The sequence below is a fragment of the Poecilia formosa genome, unplaced genomic scaffold (genome assembly GCF_000485575.1).
Source record: "Poecilia formosa unplaced genomic scaffold, Poecilia_formosa-5.1.2 Scaffold761, whole genome shotgun sequence".
Classification (NCBI taxonomy): Eukaryota; Metazoa; Chordata; class Actinopteri; order Cyprinodontiformes; family Poeciliidae; genus Poecilia; species Poecilia formosa.
Genome location: NW_006800700.1, coordinates 19,430 through 37,438, shown reverse-complemented (window position 1 = coordinate 37,438; position 18,009 = coordinate 19,430). Strand labels below are relative to the sequence as shown.

Genomic DNA, 18,009 nt, shown 5'->3' with positions numbered 1-18,009 from the left:
AGCATCCTAATGGGCTAGCTACAGTACCAGCAGCATGCTAATGGGCTAGCTGCAGTACCAGCAGCATGCTAATGGGCTAGCTGCAGTACCAGCAGCATGCTAATGGGCTAGCTACAGTACCAGCAGCATGCTAATGGGCTACCTGTTACAGGATGAAAGATCAGCAGGAAAAATAGATCCTGCAAGGTTCTGACAGGAACACACCAGTTCTTTACCAGTTTAAACACAGCAGCAGATTCTGAGACGATGTTTAAATGAATCCGTTTGCTGATCTGCTCTCGTCAGATTATAATTACAGATATTTTCTGGTAATTTAAATAATTGGTGATATTTGGTATTCTGACGTTATTCTCACAATTAAAACAGAAAATCTCAAACTGGCCCTGATTCTCCATCGTACTCGCTTTACTGGCACCATTTTTCTTTTTACAAACTCTCTTCTGTCAGTTCTGTTTATTGCAGAGTGTGTGTGTGTGCATGTAATACCTTGTGGGGACCATTTTCCTGGTCCCCCTACATTGTGGGGACCCGCTGCTCTTTGTGGTCCCCACAAGGGGAAATGTTTTTGGGTCGGGGTCAGATTTAGGACTAAGGTATGAATTTAGTTTTGGTTAGAGAAAGGGTTAGGGCTGGCTGTAAAAATGAATGAAAGTCAATGGAAAGTCCCCACAAAGACAGCCACACAAATGTGTGTGTGTGTGTGTGTGTGTGTGCGCGCGCGCGGTCCCTCTAGTACAGAAGTCTTCAGGTGAGTGAGGTGCTGAGCAGCAGCAGGTGCCTCACCTGGCCAGGTGATGTAGTGAGATGCTGCGGCTCCACCAGGTGGTCCGGGTTAGTACTGTGGCCTGTGTGTGGACTCCCTGCGGCCATGTTAGTGATCTGTTCCTGTGGGTTAATGTGCCCTGTGTGTGACCTTGCAGGTGCACCGCTGCAGACAGAGCATCTCCTTCAGCCTGCAGTGCGCCTGGCTGCTGGGCGCCTACTCCTCCGATATGCACATCTCCACGCAGCGCCACTCCCGGGGCTCTAAGCTCAGGAAGCTCATCCTGTCCGACGAGCTGAAGCCGTCGGGCCCGCGGGCGCGCAGGGAGCTGACGCTGACGCCGTTCTGCCTAGCAGCGGCCCCTGGGGGCCCAGCGGCGGACCACGGCCTGTCTCCGTCCAAACGGACCCATCAGCGCTCCAAATCAGACGCCACGGTCAGCATTAGCCTGAGCAGCAACCTGAAGAGAACGGCCAGCAACCCCAAGGTGGAGAGCAGCCAGGACGAGGTGAGGTCACTGTGGGGTCATTGTGGGGTCATTGTGGGGTCAATCCATCTCAGGGAGCTTCGAGAAAACGTTCTCATGGGTCCTAGAGAGTCTGGGTCACTGGGATTAGAACCAGTGTGTGTTTTTATGATGAACAACAGACAGGAAGTAGATTTCCTTCCAGACAGGAAGTGGTTTTTCCTCCTTTGTTCAGAGATTTGGAGTCAGTCAGAAAGGAAAACCTTTAAGAGTGGAACCGGTATCTGGGTCTGAACACTGTGGCTCCTTCCTCACAACCTCGGATGTTGATCTGGTCGTTTGGGACGCTGTAAAAGCAGCTCAGGTTTCCCAGCAGGGCCATGAAGGCATCGTGAGGTGTTCAATGAATCCAGAACCTGCATGAACTTTCTGAATGAAACCAACCAGAAGTTCTGCTCTGACCCCCAGGACAGCGGCTCCAGCTCCGACAGTCTGGAGTTGGATTCTGGTCCCGTAAGTTCAGCCCAAAACTCTTCCAGCCTGCGGGCAATTCTGGGAAAGGCACTCTGCCAGGGAGTCTCTGGTTTCTGGTTCTGGTTCTGGTTCGGTCCATGCATCGCCCTGACCTGTGGACTCGGACTGTGTGATTGTGTCTCTATGTTCTGTTGATGCTTCTGGGTTAACCAATCAGAATCTGACCTGTCCTCATGTCTCCTTCTGCTGGTCCCTCAGCCAATTGGTGGGTTGGTTCTGTGCGTCAGGTTTTCCTCAGTGGAACTATGAATAGTTGTGGTTCTGATCCAGATGTTTAAACCTGACCCACAGACAGACTGTGCTGGCTCACCTGAGCCCAGGCTCCGGCCCTGTGTCACCTGTCCTGTGTGCCTGCAGCCGGTGCGCCTGGCTCCGCAGCGGGAGTTCATGAAGTCCCTGATGGGCATCGGGAAGCGTCTGGCCACGCTGCCCACCAAGGAGCAGAAGACGCAACGGCTGATCTCAGAGCTGTCGCTGCTCAACCACAAGCTGCCGGCGCGCGTCTGGCTGCCCACCGCCGCCTTCGACCACCACGTGGTCCGCGTGCCGCACACCCAGGCCGTGGTGCTCAACTCCAAGGACAAGGTGAGGCCCCGCAGCCCCCAGGGCTACATGGGGACGCAGAGGTCCTGACTTCATCCTGCTGGCCCCCCAGGCTCCCTACCTGATCTACGTGGAGGTTCTGGAGTGTGAGAACTTTGAGACGTCCAGCGTTCCGATGCGGATCCCAGAGAACCGGATCAGGAGCACGCGGTCGGTGGAGAACCTGCCGGACTGTGGCATGATGGCGGAGCAGCGAGCCGGGAGCTTCTCTGTCGTCCCGAACTACGACAACGACGACGAAGCCTGGTCTGTGGACGACATCGGAGAGCTGCAGGTGGAGGTGAGGCCACGCCCACAGGAAGTGATGTGACATTGGAAATGTTTGATCCAGTCAGAATGAGGACCAATCAGGAGGGTGAGGTCGCTCTCAGGAGCTAATACACATTATCAGCTGCTAATATCCATTAGCAAGAGGTAGTGTGATAGCAGGAGCTACCGTCCTTTATCTAAAGCTAACTCCACTAGCTGGAGCTAATGTACCTTAGCTAGAGATAACATAATTTCAAGGCGTTGTTCCAGATGGAGCTAGCGCTGTAGCATCTGGCTACCATTATTAAGCTACTAATATTTAACCTCTGCTGCTCTGACCGAACCCCCAGCTCCCAGAAGGCCACACCAACAGCTGCGATAACATCAGCCAGTTTTCGGTGGACAGCATCACCAGCCTGGACAGCAAGGAGCCCGTCTTCATCGCCGCCGGGGACATCAGGTCAGGACACGTTCTGACACGCTCTGGCCGTCCAGACGACCTCTGACCCTGTCCCCTCTGATTCCAGGCGGCGCCTATCGGAGCAGCTGGCGCAGGCCCCCACCACCTTCAGGCGGGACCCGGAGGACCCGTCTGCCGTGGCCCTCAAGGAGCCCTGGGAGGAGAAAGTCCGGTAGGCTAATCCCCGTGTCCGGACCGCCGGGCCGTCCCGCCTGGTGCTGAGCCGTCTCTGTCTCCGTCCCCCAGGAGGATCAGGGAGGGCTCGCCCTACGGACACTTCCCCACCTGGAGGCTGCTGTCCGTCATCGTCAAGTGTGGAGACGACCTGCGACAGGAGCTGCTGGCCTTCCAGGTGCTGCAGCAGCTCAAGGTAACGCCATGATGTCACCGCCTGGCCGTCCTCCCTGCAGGCATGTTAGCCAGCATTTTATTTAGCATGTTAGCCAATATCTTAACCAGTATGCTGTCCAGCATGTTAAGATGGGTATTTCAAAGGCGATTTGCTCTTTAAATGCTTGCTAATTGATGGCTGGTCTTGACCTTTGACCTGTTGCTGCCAGAGCCAGCGCCATTCTAAAGGAACAGTGAGGGCAGATGTGAATTTAACTAGACCTTCACATCAGCCTTGATCGTTACTGAACATTAACAATCTGGAAGCTGATTAGGTGAAGCTGGGAGTTTGTTCCCCACCAGCGGCGCTCACACCGGTTTCCTTCCCATCATGCATCTCTCTGTCCCCCAGTCGATCTGGGAGCAGGAGCGTGTGCCACTGTGGATCCGGCCCTACAAGATCGTGGTTCTGTCGGCGGACAGTGGGATGATCGAGCCGGTGGTCAACGCCGTGTCCATCCACCAGGTGAAGAAGCAGAGCCAGCTGTCGCTGCTGGACTACTTCCTGCAGGAGCACGGCACCCCCACCACCGAGAACTTCCTGTCCGCTCAGAGGAACTTTGTTCGCAGCTGCGCTGGCTACAGCCTCATCTGCTACCTGCTGCAGGTCAAGGACAGGTGAGGCCCCGCCCCCAAACGCTCCACGCGCTCACCCCGCCCTGCTGACGCTGCTTCCCCCCCAGGCACAACGGGAACATCCTGCTGGACGCCGACGGACACATCATCCACATCGACTTCGGCTTCATCCTGTCCAGCTCGCCCAGGAACCTCGGCTTCGAGACGTCCGCCTTCAAGCTCACCGCAGAGTTCGTGGAGGTGGGTTGGTTCTGGTTCTGGTTCTGGTTCTGGGTGCGGTTCAGGTTAAGACCTGTTTCTTGTTTATAAGGTTTCCACTTTCATTCAGGAAGGCGAGATGAAGTTTGTTAAAGCTGAGGGTTAAATTCACCCCGTGTCTTACCTGAAAGGAGATCATGTTAGCTCCTTTGGCAGGGTGTTTTGTTGAACCCTGTGCGTTGTCTGCCAGGTGATGGGCGGTCCAGATGGAGACATGTTTAACTACTACAGGATGCTGATGCTTCAGGGTCTGATTGCAGCCAGGAAGCACATGGACCGGGTTCTGCAGATAGTGGAGATCATGCAGCAAGGTGAGTGAGAGTCCTGCCCACAGCGCCCCCCTCTGGCCGCTGACTGACCGCCCGTGTCCCCCTGTACCCCCCAGGCTCCCAGCTGCCCTGCTTCCACGGCTCCAGCACCATGCGGGGCCTGAAGGAGCGTTTCCACATGAGCCTGACGGAGGAGCAGCTGCAGCTGCTGGTGGACCAGCTGGTGGACGGCTCCATGCGCTCGCTCACCACCAAGCTGTACGACGGCTTCCAGTACCTCACCAACGGCATCATGTGACCCCGTGTGACCCCGGCATCATGTGACCCCGGCCACTCTTCTTCGTCTTCTGTTTTTTTCAGATTTTTGTTTGTGTTTCCTTGAAAAGTTTTCTTTCCTCTTTATCATCTGTGTGTCTTCCTCTTCCTCCTTGTTTCCATATTTGGGCAGAGGCTCCTCATTGGCTGTTCAGCAGGACTTTTAGCCAATCACAGAGCAGCCCAGTTTTAGTTGAACTGTGAAATGTGAGCAGGTGGTTTCCAGGTATGAAGGTCAATAAAAGCAGACGGTGTCCACCAGCAGCGCTGCCGCGTCCTGATTCACCTGGACGCACCGGGACCAGGTGACCTCTGACCTCCAGAGTAAATGAACTTCCTGTCGTCTCGGCTGGATGGAGGAAATGATTCATTCATGAACTGGACCAGTTCATGAATGAATCATCTGAACTGCAGAAGAGAATCAAAGCACTGAATCAGTTCACTGATCCGGTTCATGACTGAGCAAACAGTTCTGGTGTCGATTTTGTTAGTAACCGGGTTAGCAGAATAAAGGTTTCCATAGCAACACATCGTTAGTGAAGTGGCTCCACCTTTTCCTCATTGGAATAAGGTCATTTCCTCCTCAGCCTCACCTGTTCAGGTATGCTGGGTTCAGACTGACCCGCAGCATGATACCATCACAACCAAACCACCTGCAGCTGATGGACCCAAAAGGACCGGTTCTGGTTCCATGAGCCCCGATCCATCGGATCGCTGGGCTTCATTCTGGTTCTGGTTCTGATTATAAATTGCTTCCTGCTCTGCTCAAGCTGCAACCCGATTCTGATGTGACCCGGTTGTTGATTGATCAAGCGGAACCAGCACCGTTCAGGTCCAGGCTCCTGGTTCTGGTTGTTCTGACTCCACGAAATGATTCTCCATCCAGAGCCGAACTCTGACGGTTCTGGTTCCTGTTGCTGCTCTTCCGGTTTGGACCACCGGGTGGCAGCAGAGCGTCACCACGAGGCGCTGAGACTCAATTACCCAGAGTTCCCCGGGGCTGGAAGGGGCGGAGCCTACCTGTCCACACCTGCAGAGAATCTGAAGACTGAAGGAAGAAACGGCGGACCGCGGGAGGAGGCGGCATGCTGAGAGGGAACTGAACTGAACTGAACCGAACCGAACCGAACCGGAGGGTTCCGACCCGCAGCGAGCCGGTCCAAATCCTGCCTGGTTCCACCTGAAACCACCTGGATCCTCCAAGATCCAGTCGGATCCCTCTGGACCCAGATTTCTCAATTCTGATCTGAAGCAGGAAGTGGAGAAGCAGAAACATGGTGAGTTCACGGACCTCAGGCAGATCCAGGAAAATAGAACCTCAAAGAGGTTCTGGTTCTGACTCCAGTTGGCTTGGATGAACTGATCCTTGATCAGAACCAAACAAATTTCCAGAAAACAGATTATTCTGTTGGTTCTGGAAAACAACTGGATTCTGGAAAGAAAAAAATTTAATGAAGATTAAAATAAAGTTTAAATAATTCATATCAGAAACTGGGCTGAATAAAATATGTTTACAGTTTGAATTGTAAACTAGTTTTATATCCAAACTGACCAATCAGAGAGCAGCTGGCAGGCGGTGGGCGTCAGCTTATCGGCCAGGTTCATTTGGGAAGATTTGAGAAAAATGTCTGCTGCTGATTGTCCCTGTAAACATGATGGTTTACCTGGGCAGTAAACATGTAAACAATCAGGCCTCACATTTCCTGCTTTAATCTCAGCTGATCCTGTGTTATTTCTCACACACACACACACACACACACACGCAGCAGCTCTGCATGTCCTCGCAGGACGCTGGAATGCTGGAATGCAGCAGGGATGTGTCTGCAGCCTGCGGGGCCCTGGGGACGTCTGAGGCCCCGGGGTGGGCGGGGCTGGTGACATCACACTTTACTTGCATGTAAAGCAGCCAATCGTGATGGTTGTGGACGGGTGGCTCATCTCCATGGAAACGGGTCACAGCAACGCTGCAGAGGAATAGAAACTAAAACCGAACCTGTCCATGTGACTCTCAGCTAATCAGAGTCTAGATCCTCCGGAAGCACCAGGTTTCTTATTGGTGACATCATCAGTCAGCCTCAGGAGGCCGGCTGCGTGTGGATGCTGCTGAACCCGTTGCTTGGACCGCTCAGCACCAGAACCTTTAGCTGAGCTCCTTGATCTCTGGATGTTTCTGTCCTCCAGAGAACAAGGCAAACAAAGACAAACAAAAATGAAATCCTGAGAGTCTCAGCATCACCAGGGCACACGGTGGGTATCATGGTTCAGCTCGGCGCATTAGCATTAGCTTCCCCTAAATACTGTGTTGGTGTTAGCACTGCTAAAGTTTATGATTAGCACCTCCTGGTTGGTAAAGCTAATGGCGCCCTCCTCTGCATTCCTGGTAAAGTTTTGCTGACCTTTGACCCCCCCAGGGCAGCAAAGAGCGGTACCACTGGCAGGCCCAGAACGTGAAGGTGAGCGGAGTGGACAACATGGTTCTGCTGTCCAAGATCAGTGAGGACGCCATCACCGACAACTTGAAGAAGAGATACATGGACGACTACATCTTCGTATCCTCCGTCCACACACACACACACACACACACATTTGTGTTGCTATCTTTGTGGGGACTTTCCATTGACTTCCATTCATTTCTACTCATTTCTACAGCCTAAACCTGACCGACCTTTACCCTTTTCCTAACCCTAACCACCCAAAACTCAATTCATACCTTAGCCCTAAATCTGACCCCTGACCCTAAAACAGGGTTTCCCCTCGTGGGGATCAGGCTCCGGTCCCCACAACGTAGTATATGTCAGGAACATCGTCCCCACAAGGTATTACAAACAAACGCACACACACACACACACATACACACACACACTCTAACAGGTTCTGGTTCAGGTCCTTGACCCAGCTGTGTCAGACTTACATCGGGCCGGTTCTGATCTCAGTGAACCCGTTCAAACAGCTGCCATACTTCACAGAGAGAGAAGTGGAGATGTACCAGGGAGCGGTGAGACAGAGAGAGACATAGAGACATGGAGACATGGAGACATGGAGCCAGACTGGAAGCCTCTAACCCCCCTCTGTCCACAGGCGCAGTACGAGAATCCGCCCCACATCTACGCCCTGGCCGACTGCATGTACCGGAACATGATGATCGACAGCGAGAATCAGTGTGTCATCATCAGGTGGGCGGAGCCTCTCAAACGGCTCCAACCAGAGAGACGGCTGAATGTGAAACTACTTCCTGTCTCCTCAGCGGCGAGAGTGGAGCTGGGAAAACCGTCGCTGCCAAGTACATCATGAGCTATGTCTCCAAAGTGTCCGGAGGAGGAGCGAAAGTACAGGTGTGTCCTGCTGTTGCCATGGTTACAGTCACTAGAGGCAGGTATGGAGTCCAGACCGAAACCAAAACCAAATGTTTAGAAGTTTACTTTGGTGCAGCACAGAAAGGAAACATGCCTCATAACTCAGCCAAAGCTCCTCAGGTAGTTTATTCTGATTGTTATTAATTTACTGACTCAGATGATGCAGCAGCGCCGACGGCTGATTGCTGCGTTCCTTTGGCTCGGCTTGCTCTGTGTCTGCAAGTGACGATGGAACCAATTTAGGTTTTTATAATTTTCACAAAATCTCTTGAGTCTGGAATCGATCTGGACGGTCAGTCAGAGACCTGGAGGAAACGGGTGCAGACAGGTGCGGTCTGGGTCTCTGTTGCTGCTGTTTAGGCATGCCGTTACCATGGTAACCATGTTTGCTTGTCACTGCACAGCGGGTCAAAGACATCATCCTGCAGTCCAACCCCCTGCTGGAGGCTTTTGGTAACGCAAAGACAGTCCGCAACAACAACTCCAGCAGATTTGTGAGTACTATACTACTACACGGCAGTACTACACTTTAGCAGTACCACCAGCAGGCCTTTTGTCTGTCCAGGGAAAGTACTTTGAGATCCAGTTCAGCCGGGGCGGAGCACCAGACGGAGGGAAAATCTCCAACTTCCTGCTAGAGAAAAGCCGAGTCGTCTCCCAGAACCCCGGAGAGAGGAACTTCCACATCTACTACCAGGTACTTAATGGTACTTCAGTGTACTGGGACGCGGGGGCGTTAATCTGTTTCCCTGTGATGATGTCAGCTTCTGGGCGGAGCCAGCGGGGAGCAGAGGGAGAACCTGGGGGTCACGACCCCGGACTACTACTTCTACCTGAACCAGTCAGGAACGTACACGGTGGAGGACATGGATGACAGGAAGGACTTCTTGGATACCATGGTAACCACATGGCCCCCTTGGTCCCCAAGTCTGTCTCCCCGTCTCCAGGGTAACCATCCCTCTGTCCCCAGGCCGCCATGTCCGTCGTGGGTCTGTCTCTGGACGATCAGGACTCGGTTCTGCAGCTGGTCGCAGGAATCCTTCACCTGGGGAACATCAGCTTCCGGGAGGAGAATAACTACGCCGTGGTGGAGAGCCAGGACTGTAGGTGGCCCAACACAACCAAAAGGAACCAAGTAGAACCCATCAGAACCCGGATTCTCCTGTGCTCAGTTTGCTCTCATATTGCCGTTTCTCTTCCTCCTCTGTCCCCTCCAGTCCTGGCGTTCCCATCCTTCCTGCTGGGAATCCCTCAGGACGGACTCTGCAACAAGCTCACCAGCCGGGTCATGGACAGCAAGTGGGGCGGCAAGACCGAGTCCATCTCCGTCACCCTGAACACGGAGCAGGCCTGCTTCTCCAGGGACGCCCTGTCCAAAGCGCTCTACACCCGCCTCTTTGACTACCTGGTGGACGTGAGTCCCAGCATCTGTCCCCGTCTCTGGTTGTCCCTGTCCGTCTCAGCTGGTGTCTCCTGTGTCTCAGTGCGTGAACAAGGCCATGCAGAAGGAGACGGAGGAGCTCAATGTTGGAGTCCTGGATATCTACGGCTTTGAGATCTTCCAGGTAAACCCATGGGACAAATGTTCTGGATTCGTCAGGTGAGCAGGTGTTCTGGAAGAACAATTAACCCCACCCCCCTCCAAGTCGCAGAGCATCCCATGCTAATGCCATCGGCCATTTTTGTAGTTCTAACAGCAGAGATACCATTAGCCAGGGGTACAGAAATGTTTTATTCCCAAATGTTCCAGCCACAGTATGAAAGAACTCGTTTCCCAACTAAAGCCTCAACACAGTTAGTGAGCTAGCTGATGCTAGTGCCAAGAATGTTACTGAAAGTGTTAGGATCATGTGTTCCCCAAAAAGAAGGAGTGACGCTGAGCTGTTGATCAATATTCTGAATAACAGCGAGGCCGTCGCATCGTTAGCAGCTTAGCGCTGTGCTGTCCGTCTTTTCCGTAGAGAAGGAACCGACCATCGGTCAGACTTTCTTGGTGCTACCAGAGGCTGTTGCAACGCTCATCCTTTAACAGAACTTTCCCCTCTAATGTGAAAAATCAGCAGCTCAACCAGGCGCTGCTTCTTCTTTTGCTTTCAGAAAAACGGTTTTGAGCAATTCTGTATCAACTTTGTGAACGAGAAGCTGCAGCAGATCTTCATCGAGCTGACGCTGAAGGCCGAGCAGGTGAGCTGGAGAGCCGGGCACAACCGGGCACAGCCGGGCCCGATTCAGGTTCTGATCCCGGTTCTGGTTCTGGTTCTGCAGGAGGAGTACGTCCAGGAGGGGATCCGTTGGACCCCCATCGAGTATTTCAACAACAAGGTGGTCTGTGACCTCATCGAGTCCAAACTGGTGAGTGGACTGACCCGCGGGCCGGCTGCGGGCGGAGCTTCCCACGCATCACTCCCTCTGTCCGTCTGGTCATTTCCCAGAATCCTCCTGGGGTGATGAGCGTCCTGGACGATGTCTGCGCCACGATGCACGCCAAGGGAGAGGGGGCGGACCAGACGCTGCTGCAGAAGCTGCAGGGACAGATCGGGACGCACGAGCATTTCAGCAGCTGGAACCGCGGCTTCATCATCCACCACTACGCTGGCAAGGTCTGACCTGACCTCACCTGACCTCACCTGACCTCACCTGACCTCACCTGACCTCACCTGTTGCTTGCCTATCCCTCTCTCTCTCAGGTGTCGTATGACGTTGGCGGGTTCTGTGAGCGGAACCGGGATGTCCTCTTCAATGACATCATCGAGTTGATGCAGAGCAGCGAGTTGTGAGTGTTCGGCTCCGTCTTTCTGAGGACATTTCAGGTTTACACCACAGCGCCTCCAGATGGACAACTGCTGTAACTGCAGGTCCAAGTGCTTTGGTTACAGGTCTTGGTTCTGTCCTGCCTGGTATGAATAGATCTGACCCTCTGTCAGCTGTTGACCCTTTAATGTTTAAATCAACTTCCTGTTCTCTAACTTGGTCAGTGTCACTTTAACCTGTGGTGCAGGAAGCTGTGACCCTTCACAATAAGAGGTACTTTAATCTGTGATGTGTTCATGGTCAGTCCGTTCATCAGAGCGCTGTTCCCGGAGAACCTGGAGGCGGAAAAACGAGGCCGGCCGACCACGGCTAGCAGCAAGATCAAGGTGAGTTGGGACCTGAGCAGGTTCTTATGACCAGACACCAGACTGGTCCTTGACCTTTGACCTCCACTCCTCCAGAAACAAGCCAACAGTCTGGTCCAGACCCTGATGAAGTGCACGCCCCATTACATCCGGTGTATCAAACCCAATGAGACCAAGCGGCCACGAGACTGGGAGGAGACCCGGGTGCGGCACCAGGTGGAGTACCTGGGCCTGCGGGAGAACATCCGGGTCCGCCGGGCAGGATATGCTTACCGCCGCGTCTTCAACAAGTTCTTGCACAGGTTCTGCATCAAGCCCCACACAATCAGAACCTGCTGCTGGCTCGGACACTCTAACGGGTCTGGCGGTCTGCAGGTACGCCATCCTGACCAGAGAGACCTGGCCCGAGTGGCGGGGTGAGCAGCGCCAGGGCGTCCTGCACCTGCTGCGCTCCGTTAATATGGACCAGGACCAGTTCCAGCTGGGGACAGCCAAGGTCTTCATCAAAGCTCCAGAGTCGGTAAGAGACCCCTGGAGGTCCATGGAACGGTTCCTGGGGAGGTTCTGGTTCTGCAGCAGTACTTCCTCATCCAACACCAGCTAAAAGGTTCTGCTCTCTGTGTCTGTGCAGCTCTTCCTGCTGGAGGAAATGCGCGAGAGGAAATTCAACGGCTATGCCCGCGTCATTCAGAAAGCGTGGCGCAAACACATCGCCGTCCGCAAATACGTCAGGATGAGGGAGGAAGGTCAGAAGTTCTACCTCAGACAGAGGAGTCCTGGTCCGGTTTGAGTCCTCACAGATCCTTCTTTTTCCAGCCTCAGACATTCTGCTGAACAAGAAGGAACGCCGCAAGAATAGCATCAACAGGAACTTTGTGGGCGACTACATCGGAACCGACAACCACCCTGAGATCCGGCAGTTTGTGGGCCGCCGAGAGAGGATCGACTTTGCTGACGTGGTCGTCAAGTTCGACCGACGGTTCAAGGTACGAACAGCAAAAACTGAAGGTTCTTCATCTCCTAAGGGTTGTCATGTCCTGCGGGGCGTCATCTGCTAGGAATAATCTTCCCTCTGTTGAGTGATGGACTTCCGGCAGTTTGGAGATGACCTTTGACCTGATTTTACTGCTGTTGGGTCCGTTCTTGTGGTGTTAAGTCACACCTCTCCTGAAGCTCTCAGTACTTGTGTGGTCCAGATGTGCTGGTTCTGTCCCGGTTCTGCTGTTGGAAACCAGATGTTCTCCGACCCGTTTTTGTCGCTGCTGTTTTGCAGACGACGAAGCGTGACCTCATCCTGACCCCAAAGTTCCTGTATCTGGTTGGCCGAGAGAAAGTGAAGCAAGGTCCAGATAAGGGTCAGATCCATGAGGTCCTTAAGAGGAAGATCCAGCTCAACCGGATCCAATCAGTTTCTCTCAGGTAAGTGACCAGAACCAGAGGGGGATCCACCCGGGCCCAGCGTCGTTCTGACGGCTCTGGCCCGCCCGTCTGTCCGGCAGCACTCTGCAGGACGACTTCTTCATTGTCCATGAAGAAGAGTACGACAGCGTCCTGCAGAGCGTCTTCAAGACCGAGTTCCTCAGTTTGCTGGTGAAGCGGTACCAGGAGAACACGGATCGCAAGCTGGCGCTGAAGTTCAACAACCTGTGAGTACCAGAACCCCACCTGAACCTGAGTAGAACCCAAACGGAACTTGATCAGAACCCGTCCTGAACCTCTCCTCCATCCAGCCTGGAGTTCAAGGTGAAGAAGGGCCGCCATCTGTTCAGCTCGTCCGGGTCCAGGCAGATCCAGTTCCAGGCAGGCCAGGGAGATGAGGTGGTTCTGAAGCCCAGTGGTAAGGTTCTGCACGTCTCCATCGGGCCGGGCCTCCCAAAGAACTCCAGTAAGCTCTGACCCAGTTCATCCCCCATGACAGAACCTTCATGTCTCCTTCTGATCACTTTCTGTGTCTGACCTGTAGGACCGACCCGGAAGGATAACCGCAAGAGCCGCTACATGGGTGGCCAGGCTCCACCCACATACCAGAACCACTCAGGTACCAGCTGGTCTCACTCTGGACCAGAACCTCTCTGAAATGGGTTCTGGAATGTCTCTGAAGGTTTATGGTTCATCACTTCTATTTTCTGCTGCAGTGCCTCACAGCAGAGGGGGCGGGGCTTCCAGAGGAGGCCCCGCCCCCTCCAGAGGGCCCACCCTAAGGCAGCAGTCCAGCATGGACCAACCCACCCTGCCCCGCCTCCAGAACCAGCACCGGCCCAGCAACCAGCCACCCCAGAACCAGGACATGGGCTTTATGAACGTCCCTGACCAGGGAGCGGCGGGGTGAGGTCCAGAACCCTCGGCGGTCAAAGGTCACCTCCAGGTAGCTGCTCTGCTGCCCCCAGTGGTGACATGTGTCGGTACTCCTGGCCTGCAGGTTCCACAGGCGCCTCTCCAAAGAGGTGAAGCCGGTTCCGGGAGCGGGTCGGCCTAAACCTAAACCTCGGTCCCCCCAGTGCAAAGCTCTGTACGCCTACGACGCCCAGGACACCGACGAGCTGAGCTTCAACGCCAACGACGTCATCGAGATCCTCACTGAAGGTACAGCTGCAACCGGGCTGGGTCCAGTGGAACCCCTGGTACCGGGTCCGGCCAGGTTTACATGGTTACCTATGATCAGGTCCTGTTGTTTCTAGCCCTCATAAGGCCATGCTTGAATTATGGGTATGACTTCAACCGCGAACCATTTGTTTACATGCTAGCAACGCGCTAACGGCTAGCAGCTAACATCTTTCATCTGAGGCTTTGTAGTACGCCGGAACATCAGCTGCTAACTACAGGGAGGATGACTTGAAGAAGTGGCTCCTACACGAGCATCATTGGCGTCATTTCTTCAGATGGCGAAGCGTCGAGTCATCAGAAAAGCCATGAAGCTCTTCAGTATCTTCATAGTAATGAGGTTGGCTGCATTTTATTCAGAGAGGTGGGACATAAGTTTGTTGAGCTTAAGGCAGAGCCTAGTCAAAGCCTTAGAATTCCACCTCACTGAGTCTGGGTTTGGGTTTCAGTGCAGGTGAAGTGAACAGCAGGAGGCTAAAGCTAGCAGGAGGCTAAAGCTAAAGCTGAGGGTTTAAACTGGAGCCACCAACAGCTGCTTGGTTTCTCTTTTCAAGTGTTTTTGTTTCCTCGATGGAAACGGCTCCGCTCATCACAGGAACTCTCCACAATAACCGAAAACAGAGATTAACGTTGACAATGAATAAAAACCGCAGATTATCCAGAGCAGCTTCCACAGCAGTCGTTTCCACGGTAACCTCCCAGGAATAAGGTGAACAGTAACTGCTCACCTTATTCAGCGCCCGGCTGCGGCTCCCTAAGTGCGTGAAGGAAAGATACCGCAGGTCTTTCCTTCCGGCCGCCATCAGACTACAACACCCGCTGCTCTCAGTAGTTCACTACTCTTTACTATAGGCGATAAACCTGGAATTTATTTATTTATATTTCAAACAATACTGTTTCAGTACTTTCTATATTCACCTGATTTTACTGTGTATATATAGATTTTTATATTGGTTCTGCTCTGTCCTTTATACTGCTGTAACAATGTAAATTTCCCCACTGTGGGATTAATAAAGGAATATCTTATCTTAAGACATAGCTATGAGCTTAGCTCGTAGCTAGCGCCCCCACAGTTCCTCAGGGTGTACTACAGCCAGTCGCTGTGGTTCTGTAGATTCTACTTAAAGCTGTTCATGGACCCGATGGTACCGACTGTGTGGTTCTGATAGTTCTGGCGAGCTTCCAGGTAGCCACGCCTCTCTGCTGCACCTTTCTGCCGCTTCTCTGTCAGCAGTGAGGACCAGGTGGAATCAATCGGTCAGGGTGTCAAACTGATTTCCGTTTTGGGCCAAATCAAGAGCCTGAAGGCTCTTAAAGGGCCGGTTGTGCCAGAATGTAATGATAAAACCCGCCGTCCACAAACTGCTAACATATCAATTCTTAAATTTAAATCATATTATTGAACATCTTTTCAGACCCTCCAGGATTTCATGATACTTTTCATGTTTTTACACTAAAATCAAAGTGTTTGTGATATTAATTTGGAAACATTTGAAAAATTTGCACTTATTTATGACGACTTTTTATTACTCGCCACATAGATCAGGGATTACAGTCTGCCTCAACAAAGGCCGAGGCAGCTGTTTAGTACAAGTAAGAAAGTTTTTGACAATTTTTGAGAAAAATCTGCAGTGAATCCTAATTATGTAAAGTTTGGCGATTTGGTGATTTTATGTCAATTTCCACTGTAATTCTCAAGAAACTGGAGGGACTGATTGATATAATTCAGCAGTAAACGGATAAAACCTGCATTGACTTGATTGATAACATAATATTTCAGCACACTTGGAGTTTAGTCCCATAAAAAGCTGCGGGGGGCCGGATTTGGCCCCAGGCCCATCAGTTGAACCACAGCAGCTCATGTAAAATCAGACCTGAAAAGGTTAAAGGTCAAAGGTAAGCCCCCCGCTGATGTTTATTGTTGTAAAATAAAAAGCGAGATAAAAATGAAAAAACCGGAAACAAAAGTTGGACAGAATGTTTTGACTACAAAAATAAAGTTTTGATAAACATGCCAATTTATTTGTGTTGAATTTTATTAAGAAAATATTTGCTATGTATTTATAATATTTTTGGAACATAACTGGTTTAACGGGTGGAATCTGATTATTTCACAGTGTTAGTTTAAGTGTAATGGATCGCTCCTGTTTCTTCTCCACCCAAATGACCGTCGTCCATAAACACTGACGGTCGACTCAAATTAAGGTTCTTCAGTGAATCCAGTTGAAAACTTCAGCATAGAGATTTTCCCTGTCAAGTGGGGAACTGCACGAGAAAACAAAACCTACAAACTTGACAGCTGTGCTTCTGATTTTGTTCTGCAATAAATATGAAACTGTGGTTCCGACCCATTCCTCTGGTTCCTGTCTCGTAGATCCGTCAGGTTGGTGGTTCGGCCGGCTGCGGGGCAAAGAGGGGATGTTCCCTGGGAACTACGTGGAGAAGATCTAGACCTGGGGCCGGGGTCAGAGGTCAGCCATCAGGAGACACGTGGAGTCAAACACACGATGTTTTGGTCTGTTTTGTCGGTCTGGGTCGGTTCTGAAGGGTTCCTGGTCTTGATGGAGCGGTTCTGTGAAAGAGTCGTTCTATCAATATTGACATCAGTATTAGTAGCTAGCGCCTCCTTCAGGCCACAAAGGGTTTTATCCTCATCACAGTTTTTCTGTCTGATTAAATCATGAATTTAACTGAACTAAGTTCTGGTTCCGGTCCGGCTGATCCAGCATCAATTTAGAAACATGTTTAACGATCAGATTTATAGATTTATAGTCTCCTCTGTTTCATCCTTCAGTTTCGGTCTGATTTCAGCCATTAATGCAGGCGGAGGTGGCACTACATTACCCAGAGTTCCTGTTGGAAAGAGCGCTGCCTTCAAGTGCTGCTGGAAATTAGACTTCTGATCAGTCCGTGATTTTTATACACTATTTCATATTAGCTCATATGTTGTAAATTAATCCTTTAAAACTCAGAACAGATTTTATAGTAGAATGGGTTTTTCTGCCCAACTAATTAAATGAAATCTGATAAAATTCTATCGACTTCTGTTTTCATTTGTTTCTCTGTGAAACTAAAGAAAAAATATTTAATAGAATTTACTGGACGGATGTAGTCCCTGGTGCTGTCCGCAGGGGGCGCTGTGGCTCTGCAAGCAGCTGGATTTGATGGTAGTCGGAGCGTTAAGACAAAATATAAGAGTAGACCCCGCATCATAGATATAAACACGTAGATCCCTCATGGAGCGGGTCGGCCTGCTGCTGCAATACGTCACAGCGTCCGCCATATTGAATGTGGAATATGTGCCAGTAAGCTAATACAAGTGAATGGACCGAACTTCACAAAGTGCCGTTCTACAAAGTATTTTAAGTTAATTCCTGTAATTGACACATTTTATCACAATCAGAGAAATTACTAAAGAGAGTTTCTAACTTTAGATGTGATTATTTAATTGTTTTGGGGCATTTCTGAATAAAGAGCACAATGTTTTTATTTGATAGAAAAGATTTTTATAGTAACATTTTTATATTAACACTGATGAACAGACACTTTTACAGTGTTTTATTAAAGAACATATTTACATAATCCCATAATTTAATGTACATTTAACGTTTCAAGACAAGAAACAAATTATTTTCTTGTATTTATTTTATACATTATTGAGAAATGACTTTTCATTTATAAATCAGTCATTGTCAAACATTAAACTACATATTTTTCTTACTTTTTTCCAGTAAAAAAATTATTATGGTCAATAGCAGAGTATGCCAACTCTGCTGTTGACAGCAAAGAGTGGAAATAATTCTAACAGAGTAAATTATTTTTATTTCGTTACATAAGCTGCATTAATACTCATACTTCACATTGAGATATTTAAAAACACACAAAAAGTGAAAGAATAAAACATTTATTTATTATACTGGGAACACTGGCCACAGGCTTCAGTCTGCTGGTCTCACTGGGAGAACTCAATGACTTCTGAGACGTCCTGGTTCACAGGCTGAAGCCAAGGATAAAAGAGAAATTATCCAAAAGTTAATAGAAAATACATATATGTTT

General features: G+C 50.9%; 2 protein-coding genes across 6 annotated transcripts in view; both read left to right on the top strand.

Annotated features, from left to right (window-relative positions):
* Window positions 1-5,147, top strand: part of pi4kb (phosphatidylinositol 4-kinase, catalytic, beta) — an 8,151-nt gene extending 3,004 nt beyond the window's left edge. For 2 of the 3 annotated variants that reach the window (XM_007543073.2, XM_007543070.2), the window contains exons 3-13: window positions 921-1,271; window positions 1,698-1,742; window positions 2,121-2,348; window positions 2,419-2,646; window positions 2,966-3,075; window positions 3,143-3,247; window positions 3,322-3,445; window positions 3,818-4,083; window positions 4,149-4,281; window positions 4,490-4,610; window positions 4,685-5,147. In XM_007543073.2, the coding sequence (XP_007543135.1) occupies window positions 921-1,271; window positions 1,698-1,742; window positions 2,121-2,348; window positions 2,419-2,646; window positions 2,966-3,075; window positions 3,143-3,247; window positions 3,322-3,445; window positions 3,818-4,083; window positions 4,149-4,281; window positions 4,490-4,610; window positions 4,685-4,866 (1,893 nt within the window). In that variant the 3' untranslated portion in view covers window positions 4,867-5,147. The remainder of the gene's footprint in view (window positions 1-920; window positions 1,272-1,697; window positions 1,743-2,120; window positions 2,349-2,418; window positions 2,647-2,965; window positions 3,076-3,142; window positions 3,248-3,321; window positions 3,446-3,817; window positions 4,084-4,148; window positions 4,282-4,489; window positions 4,611-4,684) is intronic. The other variant, XM_007543071.2, reaches the window with a different exon arrangement.
* A 357-nt stretch (window positions 5,148-5,504) lies between these two features.
* myo1eb (myosin IEb) lies at window positions 5,505-16,990 on the top strand. 3 transcript variants are annotated; one of them, XM_007543069.2, is made up of 27 exons: window positions 5,505-6,160; window positions 7,295-7,432; window positions 7,789-7,878; window positions 7,962-8,056; window positions 8,128-8,215; window positions 8,641-8,730; window positions 8,802-8,933; window positions 9,001-9,135; window positions 9,207-9,339; window positions 9,454-9,650; window positions 9,721-9,801; window positions 10,334-10,420; window positions 10,502-10,588; window positions 10,669-10,836; window positions 10,924-11,009; window positions 11,292-11,373; window positions 11,449-11,654; window positions 11,728-11,872; window positions 11,984-12,098; window positions 12,169-12,338; window positions 12,626-12,771; window positions 12,852-12,998; window positions 13,083-13,237; window positions 13,316-13,390; window positions 13,524-13,677; window positions 13,772-13,935; window positions 16,328-16,990. In XM_007543069.2, exons 1-27 carry the CDS (start codon window positions 6,158-6,160, stop codon window positions 16,402-16,404), a joined length of 3,246 nt encoding a protein of 1,081 aa, XP_007543131.1. In that variant the 5' UTR covers window positions 5,505-6,157; the 3' UTR covers window positions 16,405-16,990. The 3 variants fall into 3 exon arrangements, with proteins under 3 accessions (XP_007543131.1, XP_007543130.1, XP_016522129.1); XM_007543068.2 differs by having other exon boundaries at window positions 13,488-13,677; XM_016666643.1 differs by lacking the exons at window positions 13,772-13,935; window positions 16,328-16,990 and having other exon boundaries at window positions 13,528-13,649.
* The last annotated feature ends 1,019 nt before the right edge of the window (window positions 16,991-18,009 follow it).

Bases quoted from the DNA above. Each gene is read 5' to 3' on its own strand.
- myo1eb (XM_007543068.2), top strand. The intron at 8,216-8,640 runs GTGTGTCCTGCT...GTCACTGCACAG, and splicing joins GAGGAGGAGCGAAAGTACAG to CGGGTCAAAGACATCATCCT. The intron at 13,391-13,487 runs GTACCAGCTGGT...TTTCTGCTGCAG, and splicing joins CACATACCAGAACCACTCAG to TGCCTCACAGCAGAGGGGGC.